Source organism: Schizosaccharomyces osmophilus, chromosome 1 (assembly GCF_027921745.1).
Source record: "Schizosaccharomyces osmophilus chromosome 1, complete sequence".
NCBI classification, from domain to species: Eukaryota; Fungi; Ascomycota; class Schizosaccharomycetes; order Schizosaccharomycetales; family Schizosaccharomycetaceae; genus Schizosaccharomyces; species Schizosaccharomyces osmophilus.
The window spans coordinates 1,641,125-1,662,365 of NC_079238.1; the positions used below are offsets into that span (position 1 = coordinate 1,641,125).

The 21,241-nt window shown below is 39.5% G+C and overlaps 10 protein-coding genes across 10 annotated transcripts; 3 read left to right on the plus strand and 7 right to left on the minus strand.

Annotated features, from left to right (window-relative positions):
- Positions 1 to 34: 34 nt before the first annotated feature.
- On the minus strand, positions 35 to 1,003 carry SOMG_00761 (mitochondrial omega-amidase; the record flags this gene model as incomplete). Its single annotated transcript, XM_056179555.1, has 1 exon — positions 35 to 1,003. One exon carries the CDS (start codon positions 1,001 to 1,003, stop codon positions 35 to 37), a length of 969 nt encoding a protein of 322 aa, XP_056035834.1.
- A 782-nt stretch (positions 1,004 to 1,785) lies between these two features.
- cnt6 (centaurin ADP ribosylation factor GTPase activating protein family) lies at positions 1,786 to 4,764 on the minus strand (the record flags this gene model as incomplete). The annotated part of the gene is made up of 3 exons (XM_056179556.1): positions 1,786 to 4,380; positions 4,577 to 4,701; positions 4,749 to 4,764. The coding sequence occupies 3 exons, from the start codon at positions 4,762 to 4,764 to the stop codon at positions 1,786 to 1,788; spliced, it is 2,736 nt and encodes a 911-aa protein (XP_056035835.1).
- Positions 4,765 to 5,011: 247 nt separating this feature from the next.
- rga2 (RhoGAP Rga2) lies at positions 5,012 to 8,176 on the plus strand (the record flags this gene model as incomplete). The annotated part of the gene is made up of 1 exon (XM_056179557.1): positions 5,012 to 8,176. The coding sequence occupies one exon, from the start codon at positions 5,012 to 5,014 to the stop codon at positions 8,174 to 8,176; it is 3,165 nt and encodes a 1,054-aa protein (XP_056035836.1).
- A 618-nt stretch (positions 8,177 to 8,794) lies between these two features.
- Positions 8,795 to 9,306, minus strand: smb1 (Sm snRNP core protein Smb1; the record flags this gene model as incomplete). The annotated part of the gene is made up of 2 exons (XM_056179558.1): positions 8,795 to 9,235; positions 9,304 to 9,306. 2 exons carry the CDS (start codon positions 9,304 to 9,306, stop codon positions 8,795 to 8,797), a joined length of 444 nt encoding a protein of 147 aa, XP_056035829.1.
- Positions 9,307 to 9,518: 212 nt separating this feature from the next.
- Positions 9,519 to 10,043, plus strand: rpl1101 (60S ribosomal protein L11; the record flags this gene model as incomplete). The annotated part of the gene is made up of 1 exon (XM_056179559.1): positions 9,519 to 10,043. The coding sequence occupies one exon, from the start codon at positions 9,519 to 9,521 to the stop codon at positions 10,041 to 10,043; it is 525 nt and encodes a 174-aa protein (XP_056036703.1).
- Positions 10,044 to 10,380: 337 nt separating this feature from the next.
- On the minus strand, positions 10,381 to 11,379 carry bud23 (rRNA (guanine-N7-)-methyltransferase Bud23; the record flags this gene model as incomplete). Its single annotated transcript, XM_056179560.1, has 3 exons — positions 10,381 to 11,113; positions 11,250 to 11,287; positions 11,344 to 11,379. 3 exons carry the CDS (start codon positions 11,377 to 11,379, stop codon positions 10,381 to 10,383), a joined length of 807 nt encoding a protein of 268 aa, XP_056035831.1.
- Positions 11,380 to 11,673: 294 nt separating this feature from the next.
- On the minus strand, positions 11,674 to 16,795 carry chc1 (clathrin heavy chain Chc1; the record flags this gene model as incomplete). The annotated part of the gene is made up of 3 exons (XM_056179561.1): positions 11,674 to 16,531; positions 16,628 to 16,698; positions 16,754 to 16,795. The coding sequence occupies 3 exons, from the start codon at positions 16,793 to 16,795 to the stop codon at positions 11,674 to 11,676; spliced, it is 4,971 nt and encodes a 1,656-aa protein (XP_056035832.1).
- A 783-nt stretch (positions 16,796 to 17,578) lies between these two features.
- Positions 17,579 to 18,109, minus strand: rpl2002 (60S ribosomal protein L20A; the record flags this gene model as incomplete). Its single annotated transcript, XM_056179562.1, has 1 exon — positions 17,579 to 18,109. One exon carries the CDS (start codon positions 18,107 to 18,109, stop codon positions 17,579 to 17,581), a length of 531 nt encoding a protein of 176 aa, XP_056035825.1.
- Positions 18,110 to 18,554: 445 nt separating this feature from the next.
- Positions 18,555 to 19,233, plus strand: rmi1 (RecQ mediated genome instability protein Rmi1; the record flags this gene model as incomplete). The annotated part of the gene is made up of 2 exons (XM_056179563.1): positions 18,555 to 19,124; positions 19,174 to 19,233. 2 exons carry the CDS (start codon positions 18,555 to 18,557, stop codon positions 19,231 to 19,233), a joined length of 630 nt encoding a protein of 209 aa, XP_056035826.1.
- Positions 19,234 to 19,264: 31 nt separating this feature from the next.
- Positions 19,265 to 20,734, minus strand: myh1 (DNA adenine glycosylase Myh1; the record flags this gene model as incomplete). The annotated part of the gene is made up of 3 exons (XM_056179564.1): positions 19,265 to 19,857; positions 19,905 to 20,098; positions 20,145 to 20,734. 3 exons carry the CDS (start codon positions 20,732 to 20,734, stop codon positions 19,265 to 19,267), a joined length of 1,377 nt encoding a protein of 458 aa, XP_056036028.1.
- Positions 20,735 to 21,241: the final 507 nt, after the last annotated feature.

Genomic DNA, 21,241 nt, shown 5'->3' on the forward strand with positions numbered 1-21,241 from the left:
ATTAATTAATTTGATATCAAATTACAACAAAAATCTAATTTTCATTAAGCTTTAAAGGCTTTGTTTCAGAGTAGACATCAAAACGGCGTTGGGTGTACAAAGAGATGCTTTTACGGACTGAAGCCATATGCTCTGGGTCAATATCGGCGTACACAATACCGGGTTTTTCATCCATGGTTGACATTACAACGCCATCAGGTCCAACAACAGTAGAGTGCCCCCAGGCATGATAACTGGCAGATACATCACGAGCTGGAGAGCAAGAAGCGACATATATTTGATTGTCAACAGCACGAGCTCGCGCAAGAAGCTCCCAGTGTAAGGGGCCTGTGGTAAGATTAAAAGCGCCCGGGTATATCATCATAGAGCAACCATTCCTAGCAGCAATCGTAGCCAATTCAGGAAAGCGGATGTCGTAGCAGATTCCTAACCCGATTTTGCCAAATTCGGTTTCAACAATCGTCATAGAATTACCAGAATTCAATGATTCAGACTCGCGGAATGTCATCTTGCCAGGGAAATCCACATCAAATAAGTGAATCTTACGATGAATACCAATCAAGTTGCCATATGGGTTAAAGATCATGGAAGTGTTGTAAAGTTTTCCATCCTTTCGTTCAGGAATGGATCCCCCAAACACATAGATTTTCAATTCTTTAGCAACGGAATGCAGTGCTTTGTAAGTTGGAGAGGTCTCTTCAATCGTCTCAGCATATTCGTTGAAATATTGATTACCATAAGGAGAATTGAAGCATTCAGGCAAGACGACCATTTTTGAGCCGTTTTGTACAGCCTTAGAGATTTGAGAGCATGTGTTTTTCAGGGTTTCATCTTTGTTGGCAGTTGAAGCAAGCTGGACGAGTCCAATTCGAAAAGGACGAAAGTCTTTTGGAACAAGAGAAGCGTTAAAATGGTTCATTCTACAGAAAGAAGATTTTGATAACGGAAATGGATTAAACTTTCGAATACCCTGCCAAAAGGAAGTAGTAACGTTGTTATACATATGTAAGTGGGAATTTGCTTCACGATGATTGATAAGATTACAGCGGTATTATTGTATGTAGTGAATATATTAGGAAGAAGAGGATTGGTACTACAAGAAGGTCAATTCTTTTTATATTCTGTTTTTACTATTTATTCTTCTTTAAAGTTTGTTTAAGTCTTAGAAGACAAGTTCATCGATTTTTAAAAAGAAAGAAAAGGCACAGTCAGATTAGTTATTATTGATAGGGAAATTAGCACCAAAATGAATGTCCAAAGAAATAAGTATTTCGTCAAAAGAAGAGAAGGCCCATAATAAATAGGTTACACAGTTGGATAAAGAGACATAGTTAAGGTCCCTGAGAAGTAAATAAAAAGAAAAAAAAAGAGCGTATTTTTATCAGATTTTAGATTTCTGTAAAATAACTGATCATATCAAACAGACGAGATGGCATTGACAACTTAAACCAAAGGTGTATCAGAAATAAAAGGGCAAGCATAATAGACAAGGCGTAAATTCGCTTTAGATTGCCGTTTACATCACATTTTTCTTTAATAAAAATGAGAGTAAAAGCGGTTACGCATTAAAAGTAGTAGAATTTTGGAATCAAGCATGAGATGTTTTTTTGTTTGTTTTTGTTTTTTTGTTTGGAAAATATCATGAATCAATTTGGAGTCCCCGACTCCTATTGAAATGAGTGAGTGAGTGAGAAATAACAGTTGGAAAAACGCAGTAAATTGGCTTCCTTCATCATTATACCACTGAAGAAGCATAATTTTTTTAGCCAAGATACCAGTGTTTCCTCATTCCTTAGAATTTGTCTCTCGGTATTTGACAAATTGCCTTTGCTGTAATAATGATTCCATGTCTTTACATGCAAACTTGGATATTTCCTCAGACGTAGGCAGTAATAATCCGTTCAAAAGCATCAGCTCCAAATAGTGTAAGCGGCTCGTGTCTTGAGTTACTTCTTTAAGAAAATCAATTCCCTGCTCTTTGAAGTTTGGTCGAGCAGCAAGTGCTAACAAAACCTTTTCTGTCTCATTCATCCTTAGACCCTCCATGAGACATTGTCCTGTGTCTACCGATGACAGATCCATAAAAGCATGTTCAACGTACTTTCTTTTAGCAAACATACTTTTCACCTCCGTATCGCTATCAGGGAAAGGCTTGCCTGAGAATGAATTTACTCTTGCTTCATAGACACGGTTTACAGCTGAATTCCCTACCCGAGACAATAGAAGCTTAAGCTGTTGCGAAAGAGAGTCAAATAAAAGGGAACGTGTCTTTGAAATGTGACAACCAAGCGAACGATGAACTCCGCTACATTCAATGCACAATATTACTGGAATGTTGATAGAACACCATGTCACGTCTTTAGTAGAACCACAATCAGCACAAATAGAATTCTCTGGATCGATTCTTTCCAACATTTGGATGAAAATGTTTGCACTTGCGTGATATTTTTCTAAATCCTCAATAGTTTTTGTATTTGTACTCGCACTTCGAAAAAGTTGGGGAAAATTCCAAGAGCCTTTTCGGGTGAATGCCTTCCTTATTCCTGAACCACTGATTTTGCGAGTCAAGCGAACGCGCTCTACAGGCAAAGTTGAAAACTCCTTAGAAATGGACGGTTCCTCAGAAAATCTGAAAGAGTCATCCAAAGAAGATTGCTTACTTAAGGATATTATGGAATCATTAATGGAACTAATCCAACTATCCAAATCAGTTTCAGAAGTCGCTTGATATAAGCGCTTTGTTTTTGGAGATACCAGTTCTAAACAATATTTCCTAGGCTGTTTTCTTAATTTTTTTACAGAGGCATTTCGTAGTGAAATCGAATACACACTGATCTTTTCGGAATCTTTCCAATTTGCATACTCCAGTACATGACCATCCTTGACGGCAACCCAGTATTTATGCCAGGCTGCTTTACTGTGGGCTGCTAATTCGGCTCCCAATTCAGAGGCAGTAAAGACAAACAAAAGTCCTTCCTTGTATATTAAACCTGGGTTGTTAGCATTTGATGTAGGAGTAATGACTTTTTGAGAATCTCCAGACGAAGAAGAATGTGATGGGCTGTATGCAGTAAAATCTGAGTTGTCTGACACATCAGAGGAAGGTGAGATTGGGGAAGCAAACATAGACTTTGGTCGGACTTTTTTCATCATCAAAGCCGACCGTTGCTTCCTCTGGCATTTTTCTTTATATGCAAGATCCCATTTGCAAGCTTCTAATTTCGACATTTGTTGTTGTAGTTGAGGTGTTAAAACTTTAAACGATTCTATATAGTCGGATAACCTGTCGAACCGTCGACTCACAAATTTTAAAAAAACTTCATTTATTTCACTCATAGTAGCGCCACTTTGAAGATCTTGCATAAAACAATAATATTCATAACGTTGTAGGGTGAAGCGTTTCTCTTTTGCATAGAAGACAGATTCAGATAACTTTGAATCTTTACGAGAAGACATAAAGCGAGACAGCAAAGTGTAATAACTCTTACTTTGTTCTTCGAATTCAACTCTCTTATCGTCAACGAGCTTAATAGACGTTGAATATATTTTATGTAAAGGATCATGTAAATAATTCATAAAGTCAGCTTTCATGTGTCGCAGGACGATAACCTCAAGCTCAAATGAGCGCAGCAAAAACTCATTTAGAATCTGTTGTGAAGCTATTGTAGTATGGGAAGATGCTTCGTTTAGAGCGGCCGATAATCGTTTAAAAGCATACTCGGATTCTTCAAAAGCAGAACTGGCCTGCGTGACTCGTTTCATTACTTTTTTATAATACAACTTCATGGAAGATGACTTCTGTTCTAATTCATGTAAAACAAATCGAAAAAGGGGATTGTCTTCATAGGTCTCAGGATATAAAGTTGTTTTCGAACTGTAGACAGCTGTTTTAGGGAAAGATTTAGGACTTTGAGGCAACCCATTTTCAGCAGTTTGGGACAATACTTTTGTAGGAGAATCAAATGAAATAGGAGTATCTTCAAAGTCTTGTAATGGGGCCGATTTTACGTGATGGAAAAACTTGTTTATAGGAACTAAACATTCGGTCTCAAACGAATAAATAGCTAAGCAGGAATAATTAACGTAACCATCCTCCAAGGAGCCGCGAATAGCAGGTTTCCAGTCCCAAGTAAAATTATAATCATCATCTTTTGTCTCGAATGACGTTGTCACTTCAGAGACGTTTTGTTGAAGACATAGCTCATCATACGAAATTACTTGAGTAAGAAAACTATTCAAGGACGCGATAGATTCACAGTTAAGGACAAAAAACCTTTTGTTTTCTTGCTTTAAATTAGCAACCTTCGGATTGAAATAGAGTCGGAAAATGGGAGAGGTTTGGCATTCAAGCTGTAAAAGAAACAGCTTGGTCAAAGTGTCCTATGTATCGTTAGTACTCATTTGTACTTTCTTGCAATGTAACAAGGGAATATTCGGAAGCAACAAAAGAATGATATCTTCAACATCCGTCGTGTGTATAAAAGAAGCTTACTGGAGTAAGCATTGTCTAGCAATAGCCTTTTATAATGAATGAAAAATGAAACACATCCTTTCTTTCTTTTCCCTAAAAGCATACATATGTCATATCGAATAGCCTTCGCTTGCTATGTGAAGCAGGCATCAGCATTCCATTGTTTTCAGGAATTAAAGATAGTACAGATCCATCATTAGTATTAAAGATATCAATGGATGTTAAATAGGCTAATGTAAGTATGTTAACAAAGGTAAAGACTTAAGTTGAGACATACTATCATTTCCATTCATAACCGTAAATTAAAAACGGGGTGATGGAAAGAGTAGTTAGAAAATATGACTTTCACAATTGTTTAGAAATTTAGAAAATGCAAATTAATGCTTGAGTTTGAAGCTGACCGAGAGACATGTATATGGGGATGGTAAGTTAATGCTACCCAAGATATTACCACACCCTTTCATTATTTAAGCCTACCTCTAGGAAAGCTGTCAAAGAAGTGATTTGTATGGAAAAGTTTAGGATAAATGTTTAAAAAGAATGAAAGGAAGTAATTCCTTTGGAAAAACATTGAAATTACGAACAAACATGAGCTTTAAAGAGGAACCTCAAATTGATGATAGCAACGCGACTTCAGGAGTCCAAAACGAAAAAATATTTGAACTGGTAATTAGCCAAAGGAATATCATTAATGATTTGCGTAGAGATTTGAAGCAAGCCGTTTCTGAGAATGGCTTTCTGCGATCAAAAATAAGTAAACTGGAAAATGTGGAAACCTCGATTTCTCAGACCCATAGTGATGCTGAAAGTCCTTCTTTAAATACTGAAAGTTTGATTGCAAAGATAGTGTCAAAGGATCAAAGGAATAATTTATCACCAAGTTTCCTGGCAGGTACTGGCAAAAACGATCGATCATCGTTTTCTTCCCTTATTCCTGGAAGTTCGCCTTTAGAAGATCGAAGTCATAATTCTTACAATGATAGACCCCAACTTTTATTGAATACAAAACGTCTTCCTTTAAATGCAACTCCTGGTCCATACGAGCCACATTCTTCGCTTTCTTCACCTGTGTCGTACGAAAAATATGCAGCTTTGCGAAATGAGGCAGCAAAGACTCGATGGTTTATGAAAGAGGATCTGGAATCTGCTGAAAGTCTTTCTCCTACTTCAACAAACAATCTTGCCGATGAAAATAATTTGGCTCCTAAAGATTCTGTAAGAGGCAAGAGAGAGGGGTTTGATTTTACATTAGAGGACTTGTCTACGAAAAAGACTGCTGCTTTGGATACTTATGATAATACAAGGTCTAAACCCGGTAGTAAAAACTCGCGTTCTAGCTTCTTGTCTCCTACTCCTTCCTTAGCTTATCCAGAGCCCGTATCTAAATTCAAGAGTCATTCAGTTGTTGGTTCACCTGAAACAATTGCTTCTGAACCCTTATCTACGTTAAAGGTTCCGGATAGTGATATTTGCTTGACCCGACGTCTTTCTGATTCTAATCGGACATGGACTATCATTGAACCTCATTCACCCACGGAACAAGTAGAACAACAAATTCCTGTGGTTCAACCGAAAGAACCTAGGAAATCTAATGCGAAGTCTTTTCTGTCTTCTATCTCTTCTTTGACGTCGTTTGCTCGTCCGAAACCAGAATATCGCACTAAAAGTGATTCCGTAGCTGATGATCCGCAGTCGATATCTACAACTAATTCTGAGACTTTGTACAACAACAAACTCAGCTTCAGGTTGGATGAGTCATTGGTGCGGTACTTGAAGTTTGATTTAATGAAAACGACTCTATCTTCTTCATCCACGGTATTTGATAATATTATTTTACATTTTGTGGTGGGTGTTACCGCTGTACCACCGCTTGCTTCACAGTGGAAGGATGAAGTGTGGAGCTATTCCAGAAGCATTGGTCAATGTCGAGCGTTTGATGCTTCATTTGTTTTAGATGTTGGTGCTCCACCATTTCCGACGCTCGATTGGTTTACAAATGATTCATCTTATATACAAAATGAGTTACTTCGACGATCTGTTGATACATATTTCCGTTACATTTTTCAAGCTGATCTTACCCTGGAGCAGAAAGTTAAGTTGATTCAATTCTTAAGTAAAGATACTTTACGAGAATATCTCAATGATGTTTTCTTTCTTCCTCCAGAGCATGCTCAAAAAGAAGGAGTTTTACTTAGGTATATTAAGAATAGCGGACTTGTATCCCGCTATTTTTACTTGAAAGACAGGGTTTTGTATTATGCGGAAAACCGTAATGCACCGGTTTTGGGAACAATACAATTACAAGAGGCACTCGTCCACAGATATAGTGCAAATCTTCCTATTTTTGCTATTATTGATCCTCCGCATCAATTTTTAACTGGCGAAAATTATCAGTCTGCGTTTGTTATACAGGAAAAGCAAACTGAACAGAAAAATAGGACAGATACTATTCATGTCCTATTGGCGAAAGACATAGAAGATCAGCAAAGTTGGTTACGTGCAATCGTCAGTCTTATCCCTTCTATCTCTACTTCGTCTACTCCGGCTGATGTTCAAATTCAGGCTTCGGATTTTCCTGGATCTCGTCGAAATCCATACGATAAGCAAGAGGAAAAGGTTAGCCAAACGGATTTTTCACATAGCGTTAGCGGCTGGAGTTTGGAAGAGGATGCTCAATCGCAAACCGATATTGCAGATAACGACGGCTTTGGAAGATTGGGGGATGTAGGAAGTATTAGTGATGGAGCAAGCTTGAATCTTGACACTCCCCCCATCGGAAGTAGTGATACTGAATTATCATTTGCAAGTACCTCGGGAAACAGCGTTTTGGAGACTGATGCTAGAATGACAAAACTTGCACCAAATTCTGTTAGCGAAGAACAGATATCAAGAAAGGATAATAATGCATCTATAGAAGAGGATTTCCTCAATCATTTCAAACGAGTTAATGTTTCTGGGAATAAGATGCCACAAGCACAAAATCAGCCTTCAAACATAAAAAGTCTGGAGGGGATACATAACGAGTCCAGTTCCTTCGATGACAACACCGACCCAGAACCTACATCGTTAGCAACATCAAAGGAACATCCCATAACAAAGCATACCGAGGTCTTTGGAATACCGCTAGTGGACGCGGTAGAGCTAGGCTCGCAGTTTAATGAAAGTGGTCTTCCTATTGTAATCTACCGGTGCTTGGAATACTTGGAAGCTGTGCGTGCAGAAAAAGAAGAAGGTATATATCGGTTGAGTGGTTCTTCCTCCGCAATAAAAGGTTTAAAAGAACAATTTGACAAAGGCGTTGACTATGACTTGGTAAATTCAAAAGAAGTGTTTGATGTTCATGCTGTAGCTGCTTTGCTGAAACTATACCTTCGTGAATTACCAACCAATTTACTGGATAGTTCGTTACAAAGAATCATTGAGTTAATGCCGGGGATTCCCCATATGAAGAGCTCGATGGATGAACTTTGTCGTATACTTGGGGAGTTACCCGTTGAAAACTTTGTCCTTCTAGACTCTCTTTTGCACCATCTCCGCAGAATTATTACCTTTGAGAAGTATAACAAAATGAACGTGAGAAACGTCGGAATCGTTTTTTCTCCAACTCTGAACATTCCTTCTGATGTTTTTAATATGTTCATAGAAAACTATGAGCTAATTTTCACTGACTATATTCGTCAAACAAATGCGAATTTAGTTGATTAATTTGTACTCATTTCGTTCTTTTCTTTTTATTCAAATATAATCGACGCTCTTTTCTTATTTCTGGGACTATATTATATTTTTTGCCTTTTATCGTTCGTTAGCATTTCTTTATGATTTAATTTATGGATTAAATATGTTTGGGTTTAAATAAAGAAAAAAATCAACAATAAAAATCACTACGTTACCTATTGTATATAGCAAAAAATTGTTTTTAGAAAATTCTATTCAAATAATAAGTAATGATATTTGCGTTAAACGTAAATTCTCTAACATGAACGAGTCCGTAAATAACAGTTAAAAGTAAAGTTTACATGGACCTGTCTGATCCTTGAAAACTTTCTTTACTTTCTTTCTGTGAACCATACCATACAAAAGAAAGGATTCAGAGATGGGCATCTTTTTCTCGTGCGCATATCATTTAAATGACAATGCAGAATCATCTGTAAAAGTATGAGAGATTGTGTAGTGTTCGACATAAAGGAGCACACGAGATTTCTATCATTTTATAATAAAAATTATTGATCGCTCAAAGCATTATGGACGGAAAAGTTTCACGGAACATAGCTCGAACGATGGCTATTAATAACATAATCCCTGCGCGTACCTGTTGCAATAGTTCTATACAGGACGAAAACCTGGGGGAGGAGCACCTCGTCCAAAACCAGCTGGAGGAGGAGGGGCGCTGAAACCAATTCCGCGAACAGGCCCAGCTAAACCAACAGGAGCTTGTCCAAGGGGTACTCCTCGCCCAGCAGGACGAGCAACACCAGGACCATTAAGCAAACCACCTCTCATTGATGGATCCATTGGTGGTGGTCCTTGAACAGAGAGCGAGACAATAAACTCACCGCGTAGAATCACAAGGCCTAGCATGCGCTTTTCCTCGTACACCGAGTTTGAAGGGTTATTTTGTTTACGGATGTGACGATATTCCAGACAGTCACTCAAAACCAAGTTCATATGACCGTCAAAAGCTAATAATTGCCCTACAAAAGTCCGTCCATCTTTTGTAGTTACATTTAAAGAATGATTTAACAAAGAAACCATCTTTGTCGTACCCTAAAATAACGAGACATGTTTAGCAGTGCATTCCAATAATTTATTTTATCCTTCTTATATTTACTTACCATTTTGGAGAAAAATTGAAATTAAGAAAACCCTACTGCGGCTTTCTTATTGATGCAGGAATATGAGCTCTGTCGACTGGGGTCCTGGCCGAAATGGTGGTGAGGTTAACCCTACCCTGATGATAGACTAACAGTCACATTGTCACAACGAAACGTCTTGTGAGAATGTGAAATGCGTTCGACAAAAAGTTGGCATCCACCAAGAATAATACAGAATGGCAGAGCAGGCACAAAACCCTATGAAGGAGCTCCGTATCTCCAAGTTGGTGCTCAACATTTCCTTGGGCGAATCTGGTGATCGTCTCACCCGTGCCGCAAAGGTTTTGGAGCAACTTTCTGGTCAAACTCCTGTTTTCTCCAAGGCCCGTTACACTATTCGTCGTTTCGGTATCCGCCGTAACGAAAAGATTTCCTGCCATGTCACTGTCCGTGGCCCCAAGGCTGAGGAAATTTTGGAGCGTGGTCTCAAGGTCAAGGAGTACGAGTTGAAGCGTCGCAACTTTTCTGCCACTGGTAACTTCGGCTTCGGTATCCAAGAGCACATTGACTTGGGTATCAAGTACGATCCTTCCATTGGTATTTATGGTATGGATTTCTACGTCGTTATGGACCGTCCCGGTATGCGTGTCACTCGCCGTAAGGCTCAACGCAGCCGTATTGGTTTCCCTCACAAGATCACTCCTGAGGATACCGTCAACTGGTTCAAGCAAAAGTATGATGCTCTTGTTACGGGGAAGTAATTTAAAACTCTTTACTCTTTTGTATTCTACCTTTTTTATGGTGAATGGTAGCAAATAGTTTGCGATCTGCGTACAAGTAATTTTTGGTAACAGTAAGTTTTTTATGATTGTAATAAGCTAGTTGTAAAAGAAATATCGTCTTTGCAAGTCGTGTTGATGTGTATCTTTGTGAGTGTAAGGCAGCTACTACATCCAAAAATCAAATTCATATGAAATACAATCCAAATTAATTAAACAAGGGTTCTGATCAACGACAAGTTAATACCAAATATGTCATTCCTTTCCTTTTTTTTTTCTAAATTAACCCTATAGTATACATGCCCTGTAAATACCCAAATCAAAATGCAGCCTTTCTACGACGTCCAGAGTATTTGGAGTCTTTGGGCACGGAAAGCCGACCACGTTTACGGTTCAAATCCTTTTTGTGAACGATATATTCACGAGTGCTCATATCGTGCTTCCGTTTCAATTTGCGCTTTTTAGCGACTACTTTTTCGTCTTCAATTGACATTTCACTTGTATTCAATGTCCGCATTCCACCGGCTTGTAGAATCAAATAAAACTTTTTCTGTCTTTTCGATTCTGGATGATCAACGACCATACCACCTGCAAATCCGCACTTCTTCGCTGTGTCGAGAATCATTTGCTGGGAGCGGTCGCTTTCGGGATAATATTGCATAACCGCTCGGCCTCCACGTCTCATACTGCTGTACAGCGTCTCGAAAAAGCGATTTAATCGTCTCTGAGGCACATTGCAGGTCTTATCGGCGTTTAGCAACCACTGAATTGCAGAGATCGAAATAACACCATCAAAGGTTCCTGCACGAAAGGGGACTCCATTTCCCATATCAGCCAGCAGCATATCACCTTCAACTTCTTGGGACTCCAAGGCAACGGAAAGCATCGACGGAGAAATGTCCATTCCAACAGCAACATGGCCGTAACTTTCAGCTATACTTGTTGAAATTCCAGACCCACATCCGATGTCCAATAACAAGGAAGGGCCTTCAGGATCAAGTAGTTCAATTGCGCGCTCCGTCATCTCAGCTTGGATAGACTGGATACGAGTACTAAATTTTGTGTTATTAGTGAATGTTCCATTGGAAAGCCCCCGTTGCTAAAAAGCAACATGAATGTGCACTTTTGCGCCTTTCTTTTCGCTGTAAAGTCCTCATCACGCTAGCATTTCTACCGACATTGACTTACTTGCTGTTATATTTGCCTGCCTCTTCATCATTGTAGAACTAAACTCAGTGTCAGCATTCCGTCTCTCTTGTTTATCATTTTCTTTCCCACTTACGAATTCCGGAGGTGCGATATGCTCGGGTCTTGACATATTTAAGACAATAAATAGGCAAACGCTGAAGACAACTTGCTTGGTACCATCAAACTGTTCTTTCTGGTAATGGGATTGGTATAGCGCAGTACGCTGCAACTCAGTCGTATCTCAAGTCTTTCATACACAGGTGAAAAATTACATTACTCTGCTGATATACTCTTCGTAAATTACTAGCATCGTCTATAGTATCATAATAGGATTGATTTCTTGCTATGAACCTCAAGTTCTAGTAGTTCAAAAAGAATGGCATTAAATTTCTTGATAACGAATACATAATGGAGAAAAAGTAGCTTAAAATCCAAAGCCAGAAGCACCGGTATTGTTGCCTCCAGTAGCCATAGGTCCTTGTGTAAGCATCAAGGTGTTGCCGAGAATGCCAGTACCCAGGTTGCTTGGTTCCTCATCAGGCTTGGCTGCCCCTTTTTCCTTAATATCCTTTTCCAGAGTCAAGATTTTGGAGAACATTTCAGCTTGGAAGTTAATAAAGTAAGGATAAGCGTAATCCTGTAATCCCTTGCGCCAACTAATCTCCATCACTAAGTCATTACGAAGCAAATGATAGCAAGTATATAAGATTGCAGTAAAGCATTCATAGTTACCGATTTCCACAAAGTATTTCATCAAATCCTCAGCGATCTCAGTTTGGTTGGAATCACGAGCGGTAATAATGGCATCCTTGTAAAATCGATCCTGCTTTGAAAGTTCAATGGATTGGATCCACCGTCTGTTTTTACGGTAGATGTAAGCTGCAATGCGACGGAATTCAAGCAAAGTATGCTTTTCAAGTCGCCTAGCTAAGGCAATAGCATCAAATCTATCATAGTTATCAATCGAATCTTGCAAAGATTGGTAATCTTCCATTTCAATCAATAAATCGTTGTAAGCATTGTTGACAGCTTCAATATTCAGATGCTGAATAGCAACCATAAAGTTCATAATGAGGGGTGTATTTTCAGACTTTTCAAAGATGCGGATAACACGGGCATGATCAATGCGAGAAGTTAAAGCAGCCAATAAATCGGTAAGAAGCATAGGATGTTGTTCCAAATAAAAATGCAAGGCTCTATAGTACAACTCCAAGTTTGCCACGTGTACAATGATATCCTTAAATGATTGATGATCAAAAGCTTCAGGTTCTTCCATCATTATGGCAGCAGCATTATCGTAACTTTGGTCGTGAACATACAAGAAAACGGCTTCGTTCCAAAGGTGTGCTTGATCGCATGCCTTAACAACCTTGGCCATATTGAGTCTACCCCAGAATAGCTTCAAATGCTCCATCAAGCGCTCAGGTTTGTACTTGGAATAGAGAATAGCAAGCTCAGTATAAAAAGCCATGTGAGCACGTTCCAGTCCTAAACCAGCTTCCATTAGGGAAATTACTTCGTCAAAATAGCCGCGGTCCTCATACAAACGAATAAGGAAAGAAAGTTCTTCAGCATGAACAATCAAGTTCAAGCCACAGATTTGAGCTAAACGGAATTCGCGCTGTTCAATACAAGCAGTACCAACTTGCTTCCATACCTTAATGGAGTTGGCTTTACGAGCGCAATCAACAGCTCCCTGATATTCACTAAGGTAAACCAAAGTAGTAGCAAGCATGGACCAGTTGGAAATGCTAGAATACATAATTTTGGCGGCTTCATATTTACCACTGCCAAAGCATTCATCACCAACTGCCTTCACATCAGCCACATTGGAGCCAATCAAAAAGGTCTCCATCTCGGTCAATTGGTTGGTTCTGGCATATGAAACTAAGATGGCACTGTCAACATCGGGCTCGTGCATCTTGCTTCTAGCCATAAAGAGGTATTTAATTAAATCTTCATATTTACCAGCTCGAGAGGATAATTCAATAACCTCTTCATAATTGGAGGGATCATTGGCCTTTAGGTAAGAAGCAATGGCTTCGGAGATTCTAATACCATCCAGTTGTGCCTTGGCTAGACGAGACCAGACTTCAGGTTCGTCCACAATTTCGGCGTATTCTTCAGCACGATCAAGACTGACAATATCCTCGACGAGAACCTTCATTGCTTCTTCGTGCTTTTGATGAGATTTGTAGATTTTAAAGGCTTCTTCAAACAAGCCGTTTTCTACTGCAATCTCAGATATTTCTTCAACATCGTAGTTGTGAAGTCGCTCGATATACTCCATGACACGTGACTTATCGGCCTTTATAGCTGTCAAAAATAGCAAGTTTTGAAGATTAGCGTTTTCACTAAAGGATGATGGTTGCAAAACGATCTTCTCTAAAAGCTCAATCAATTGACTAGGAAGGTCAACTTCCATAAGAGAACGAACCACAATGGAAACTGCCTCAGGATCTGAAGATTCAGGAACAGCGGTTGCAATAACTTGGTCAAGCAAAGGTCTGCGGTACAATTGATCTTGTAATACATCCACCCATAGCTCGGGGTCGCTTCTCTTGAGCAAATAACGAGCCAATTGCTTAAACATTGAATTTTCGTTACAAAGAGCAATTAGCTCACCATCATTGGTGCCCTTCTCGTAAGCGATGAAAGCTAAATAAGGATCACGCTTTTCACAATATTTACCAATCGAGAGGGTGTCATATACATTATTCTCCTTAAGGAAAACCTCTGGATTGTTGTTGGAATCGATGTAGATTTTAGCAAGAGCATCATAGATAGCACGATCTTGATTGCCCGACTGTAATAATGATTCCAAGTAAGGGAGCAACAATTTGAGACGGTTCCGTCTTTCTACTTCTTCTACCAATTCATCAACAGGAACTTGACCAATAACAGAGTTTAAGAGGGTCTTCACAAACTCTTCTTCACAATCCATATCCAACAGAGCCCCAATAACATGTGGGGTTTTCAAAGGATTGATACGTTGCACATAAATTTGGATAAATTGAAGAAGATTATTTCGATAAAGGTAGAAGATCAAATCGTTAACAAAGTTATAACGATCGCAAACAAGGATTAATGGAAGTTGATCAGCTAGCTTGGCTTCTTTAAGCAAGTTTTTAACCTTCTCAGGGTTATAAACGTTATTGTCACGGCAAATACGCTCAACTTCGGTGAATTGGTTCATGAGACAAGCCGCTTGAATGTACTTATAAACAACGTCAGCATCTTGAGTAACGTTGACGATGCTACCAAGGTAATAATAAAGGCCCTCAAAAGTCTTGAACTTTTCGAACATGTCAATAAGTCGTTGGGGTCCAACTAAATCAGAATAACGAGTAGCAACTTGTACTACTACTTGCAAGTTTTGGCGGAGGTTTGTGCGGAGCATCTCTCTAAGGTAATCATAAACTTCATCAGGTGAAAATTTGCCGAAATACGACATTAACCATTCAGGATTCAATAAATTAGTATGCACAATGACTCTCTTGATATCTGCGGGTTTCTCGTAAAGCTCTAAAGCACGCTGAACCAAGCCCGCACGTTCACTAAGAGAAGCAATAGCCTGATGGTCGAAATGAGAAAACATTTGATTGCCAAGGATAGCATCTGCGACCTGAGGGGCATTGATAAGATTCATCTCGAGCAAACGAGTCTGCAAATGAGCGTGTGCTGGATTATCATCCTTAAGAGCGTCCAACAAAAAGGCAGTAGCCTGTTGTACAAGGTTTTGAGACATAAAAATATCAACAATCTTTTCCAAGTTCACAGAAGGGTCGCTATTGTACATTTGAGTAGCGAATTCAGCAGCCTGATCAGGATTAACTCGAACCAAATTTTGCAAAAGCGAAACATAATCTGGAGTGAAGCTCGTTTGGCTTGTGTAGGTAACCAATCTATTAAAGTCACCGAGTTCAGACAAGCACATAACCACTTTGTTGGGAACATTAGCTGCTTCATACACTTTCAAAGCCAAGGAAGAATCCACCGGCTTGACAAGGTCACCCAGTGCTTCTGTACAAGCAAGCTTGTCCTCGCTGTACCACTTTTCTAAAAGTTGGACGCGGTTTTGAGCAAGCACTGGACGAGCTAACTCTAATGACTCATGTTCATTTAAAGGACCCTTATCTAACAAGGTGCCGAAATATTGCAAGATAGGGGCTATTTGACCAGGAACAGCAGGTAATTGCTTAAATTGTTCAATAACCTGAGCCGTACGTAGGATGCCACGGGGCGAAGAGGCAGCCACTTTAGCGGCATCACCATACTTACCTTGCATCATTAATTGCTGGAATTGTTGAGCATACAAATTGTCAGCTCCGGGTAAATTGGCACGTGAAGCTAGTCGAACAGCCAATCCTGCATCACTCAAATTGTTTAAGACATAAGGAATAATTGTGTCGGGGTTTATGGAAACACTGAGGACTTGACCTTTACGATTAACAGCCATGACACCGTTTACGGATTCATGGGGAGTGGTAACGAAAATAGACTCGCCGGATACACGATTCATATAGATGCATTTAGCAGTTTCCAAATCATAAACATGAATAAAACCAAATTTCGTAGAGACATAAGCGACACCATATCTAGGCGCAATTTGAATGGCAATAGGAAAGTCATTAGCAGCTTCAGGTGGGAAGAAGAGGTCGACGGTTTTCGTAGCAAAAGCAGGATTATTAGGATTGCGATCGATTTCAACAATACTTAATTTGGAACCGGAGGGTAACCGGCTGGCAAGGGCAAGCACTTGTACATCATAACTGAGGCCTTCTGGTCGGATAACGGCAAAGGCAGAGGCATGGCTTTCTAAAGGTTGACTAACTTTTCTCTTCTTGGAGTAGAGTTGTAAGTTACCGGCAATGCGATTGTCCCGCGATGAGATACCAATAAGGGTAAACCATTCTTCATTATAATTGCTTCTGTACGAAATGATTTGTGTTCCGTTCAAAGAGCTGTGACGATCAAACATTTTGACGGGATCAGACCCTGTAAGAGACCAATGGTATACGGAAGTATCGGTAACAATACCGATGGTAGAGTCACTGATCCAAGTCCAATAAACAACCTCTTGAGTCATCACAAAGCTGTTCAACTTGGCTTTGGCTTCTAAATCAAACACCTGAAGTTGTTTTTGAGCCTTCAAGGCAATAATCATCTTTTTTGGATGCATAATTACTGAATCAGCGGAAATGGGTCGACGAACCACATCTTGAGGGTTCTCAAGGTCAACGATTACTACTTGATTGGCGCCGTTGGAATTATCGCGAATACTACAACAGAGAAAGAGTGTTAGTATGTGGTCTGAGGATCTCACGCTCATTTGCAAACCAGAGTTTTTCAGAGATGCACAAAATAAAAGTCCTTACCAAACATATTTTTCTGATTGAAGAGTAACATTGGTAAAGCCAAATGAAGGCTGAACTCCCAAAGAAGCCAGCTATAGAACCAAGTTAGCTTCTCCATTTAAATACCTTTTTTTAACCAGAACATACCTGTAATACTTCACTGAACCGTATTGGTAATTGTTGAGCCATTTTTTTAGTCCACGGCTGGCAATGCGTCGTGGTAGAGAGAGGGAGACGGTAAGTTCGAAATCGCAGGGGCTGGTGACGCCAGGTTCCTTACCCTTTTGTTCGCGAACAAGAGGAAGGGTGAGGCAGACCTCTGTGAAAGTAAGAATTATAGATAAAAACAAATGGATTGGTCAAGGTAGTAAATCGTGAGTTTTTTTTATTCTTTTTTGTCGTGAATCTTAGTCCCGGTATGGGCTTGTTTTGATCTTGGGTTGAGTCGCTTCAATAAATACACTCATAAAGTGGAAGAATCCTACTTCTCATATGTACATCAGGAATCATTTTCACGTCTTTTGACCATTCTACAGTAATAGCTTAAAAACTGGGAAGAAAGTCTTTTGCTTTCTGTATCTGACAAGCTCTACATCAATATTTCTGGAACACCATGGTACCGAACAACAAAAATACAAAAGATGAAAACTATCAACCAAAGAAAGATTGACGAGTGAAATTATGTAGTGCATACAACAATACAAACTACTGGAAATCCCGTCGTTGCGTCTTTAGATTTTGACGCCCTTAGGACAATTAAACTATGTGCTTGCTCCTACCTAACAGATAGCCTTACCATAATACCTCTCTTGATGTTACGGCTTCTACCTTAACCTACGATCAATATAAATAGTAATAATCCCTACTCTGATATCCATTGATATTGTGCCCTGACATAACCCATTTATATGTTGAGGAACTGTATTTTATATAACACACACAGTTGCTGTGTCTATGAAAACCATACAAAAATTAGTAGAAAGTGGTAGGGCGGTGAGGAGCAAAGACCTTCTTGCCAGCCAAGCCGAGAGTACCAGTACGGCGGTGAGGGAGAGGGAACTTCAACTTGGGATCGAGAAGTTGCTTGACGTAGCTACGGCGAACTTCTTCCTTGTTCTCAACGGTAACCACCTTGAGAATACGGATGCTACGGAAACGAGCACGGTGACGAGCAGCCATATCTTGGTACATGCCTTCGACAGCGCCAACACGGGTGGTGTCGCGGAATTCCTTGTACATGTTGTGAGTACCGGAGCGAGAGTCATAACGAATCCAGATACCAAAAACCTTAGGTTGAAGAGGCTTGGGTTCGTGAATTTGGTTAATGGCAACAATTTCACCAGTGGCCTTCTTGACCTTGTTGATCATCTTCAAGAAGTACCAGTAACGAGACTTGGCGACAGATTCGTTAGGAGCAAACAAACGCATACGGAATAACTTAGGAACAGGTTCCTGTTCAGTTGGGACCTTGCGGCCGACGACTTGATACTCCTTAAGTGCCATTTTCCCCAAATTGGTGTAGTCTACGAAAGTTTTGTTGCTCTGTTCAAGGTATAGTTTGTGACTGCGAATTTCAACAACACATTTTAACGGATTTGTAAGCGTTGCGGTAAATCTTCACCACTATCCTCCACTTATTGTTTACATAGTTTTTAGAAAGAAGTCTCAAAAATAGTTAATTTTATCAAAATTAAGGTCGTTGGTGCCTTTAGAATTTCATTTAAATTGATTTTAAATTGTTAGAAGTGGAGACGATAGCCATTTGAGACACTAGTTATTGTACAGTATAAGTTATTCCAAAAAAAAAAAAAAAGAAAGAAAGAAAGAATTAAACAGAGACTACTCCCGCTGTAGCCACCTGTGATTCAATGGTCCATAAAAACGTTCTCAAAGAAGACGCCGGCAGTAGCTTACCCTTAGCTGAAAAGTGCTAGAAAACCAAGCAAAGATGACGGATACGATGCTACTCAGGGAGATGGAACAAAGAGGAATCCCTTTACAGGATTCATGGCTTTTGTTAGTCGTAAATCACCTTGTTCATCAAAGGAAATACGCTCGAGAAAACATAACAACCGAACTCGTCTTTCCCTTTTTCATGGCATCCGATATCCGTACTTCTACATCTGGAGCAGGTGCTGCAGCCTATGATATCTCCAGCCAGCATAATATCACACTTTCAAACCCGTTGTTGGTACAAGTGGTCAGAATCAGGGAAATTGGGAAAAGTATCGTAAGCCAGCTTGAGTATTTAAATCAATTGGAAGAACGAAAAAACCTTAAAGGCCAGCAAATTATTCGGCTAGTAGACGAGGAAGATCAAGAAGACAAAGAAGGAGATGACAGCGGTATTGCTGAGGCACAGGAAGCCATATTCGACGGAAAAGGTTTTAAGTATATGTGTCGACTGGTGTTAGAAGATGCGAATGGACAAAGATTCTATGGTATGGAATGGAAGCCGATTCCGGGAATTCAGCTCGACACGGATCTGGGAACAAAACTTGTTATTCATAATGCCCAGGTAAAGAGGGGGACTCTTCTTCTCACTCCCGAAAACACAAAGATATTAGGAGGGAAGATTGATGAATGGAACCGAGAATACTTTCCGAAGAAATTATTGCAAGAACTAAAAGAGGAATTGGAGACGAATAAAGTAAAGGCTTAAGCTTCAGTTTTCACATTTTTTAGCTTTGCCGAAATAAGAGTGGGAGCTTTAAAGTTCGATAAAGTAGTAAGCTTCCTCTTTTTCAAATCCAAGGCTCCTCGGTAGTTTTTAAGTCCAAGTTCACACATACCTACATGTTCCAAATCCGATTGAGATATCCAAAAAAAGTCTTCTTTCGTTTTAGTCTCGGGTGTTACGATAGCATAAAACACATGGCTTGTTTTTCTTATATGACTAAAAATATGAAGATACCTTCCACGTGTTTGATGTTTTTTTACACATAAGTTTTCTTCTTGCAACCACAAGTCTAGACACCTCTGGAATTCGGCTTCCATATCTTTTGGCCAGGCATTTTCTCCATATTCAATTGTCGGAAAATCCCATAATCCCGCTAAAAGACCTACCGTAGGTCTCTTTCTAATTAAATATAGCTTTTCTTTTGTTTCTGGGTCTGTCTTTTGAAATATCACAACTAAAGCCCTTTCTTCTCTTTGCTTTGTCTTTTGCGGTCGAATGGGATACCTGTTTACCACCCAATTTTGCAATGTTTCAGCGGACGGGGGGTCTACTGAACAAATATTGCAGGGTCCTATCATTCTTGTTAGCTTACAAAAAAGGAATTTTAGAGTAGCTCACCATCTTCAATATCATATTTTAATTCCTTTCTGTCTGAAATTATGATTTGTTCTTGATAGCCTTTGCAAATATCCGAAATAGGACAAATGGAACATTGAGGGCTCTGAGGAGTACAGGTGACAGCGCCAAGTTCCATCAATGCTTGATTAAAATCGCCTGGGCGCTCAGGATCCACCAATGCGTTCGCTAGTTCCCTGTTGAGCGTTAGTAAACAATGTCGTAAACAATACGAGTTTGTACCAGATAAGAGTATTTGCCTTTCCTTTGCTACAGTCGCTATGAACGGCAAACGCTCGGCTCAAAACACGGATCACATTCCCATCCACAATTCCGGTACGTTGTTTCCAAGCAATACTTAATACAGCACCAGCCGTATAAGGCCCAACGCCAGGGATATCTTTGGCCCATTTCTCAGCACTTAGAGGGATTTCACTTGGTATTAGCCCAGCTAGGTACTGACAAGCCTGATGTAGACGTTTGCAACGCGTGTAGAACCCCATACCTGACCATAACGGCATGACCTGCGTATTGTAATCAGCTTCAGCACAAGCTTGAAGAGTAGGAAGAGTCTCCATCCATTTATTGTAATATCTTTTTACGGTTTCTACGCGCGTTTGTTGTAGCATAATTTCCGATACCAACACTTCGTACAGCCGCTGTACAGGGGACTCCCATTCGTTTAAAGGTGCATCTTTTTGGGGAAGATCGCATCCTTGTTTTCGCCATGGCAATACGCGCTTTGTTTCTTCATAGAAATCTATCAGATGTTTTCGAAATTGCTTTATTTCATCTTCATTATAGGAGTGTAAATTTAGAGAATGGCTAGACATCTTCGCAGCATATAAAATAAAATATATATTGTAAATCTATAAATATACGAGTTTCTTTTAGAAGTTTTTTGTGCAGCAAGTCACCACGAGTTGCTGGCTGTTTTTTAGAATCTGGTTGGTTGTAAATTTTGGTCGCTTTTCCGAATCTTGTATCGAAGCGAAATTGAATACTTTTGAATGTCGTGTCGAGCTTTTATGAACAAAAAGTGGTTTCCAAGTACAACGCAATTCGGCCCAATCCTTTTAGCAAAGCCATCAAAGGAAAAGTCAACTACAAACATTAATACTTTGAGTACGCGTTCACACAAAGGTTTATATTGTCAGAATGTTATTCATTTTATTGGTTTTTGTTCTAAAAGTATTAGTATTACTCAAAAAAATAAAAAATAAAATTTGACATATCGCCAAATTGTATATCAAGCAAACAAAACTTCTATAACGAAAAAAATAGTATAACAATGGTTCCAGGAGAACTTCAAGAAATCATGAGAAAAAAAAAAACTAAAC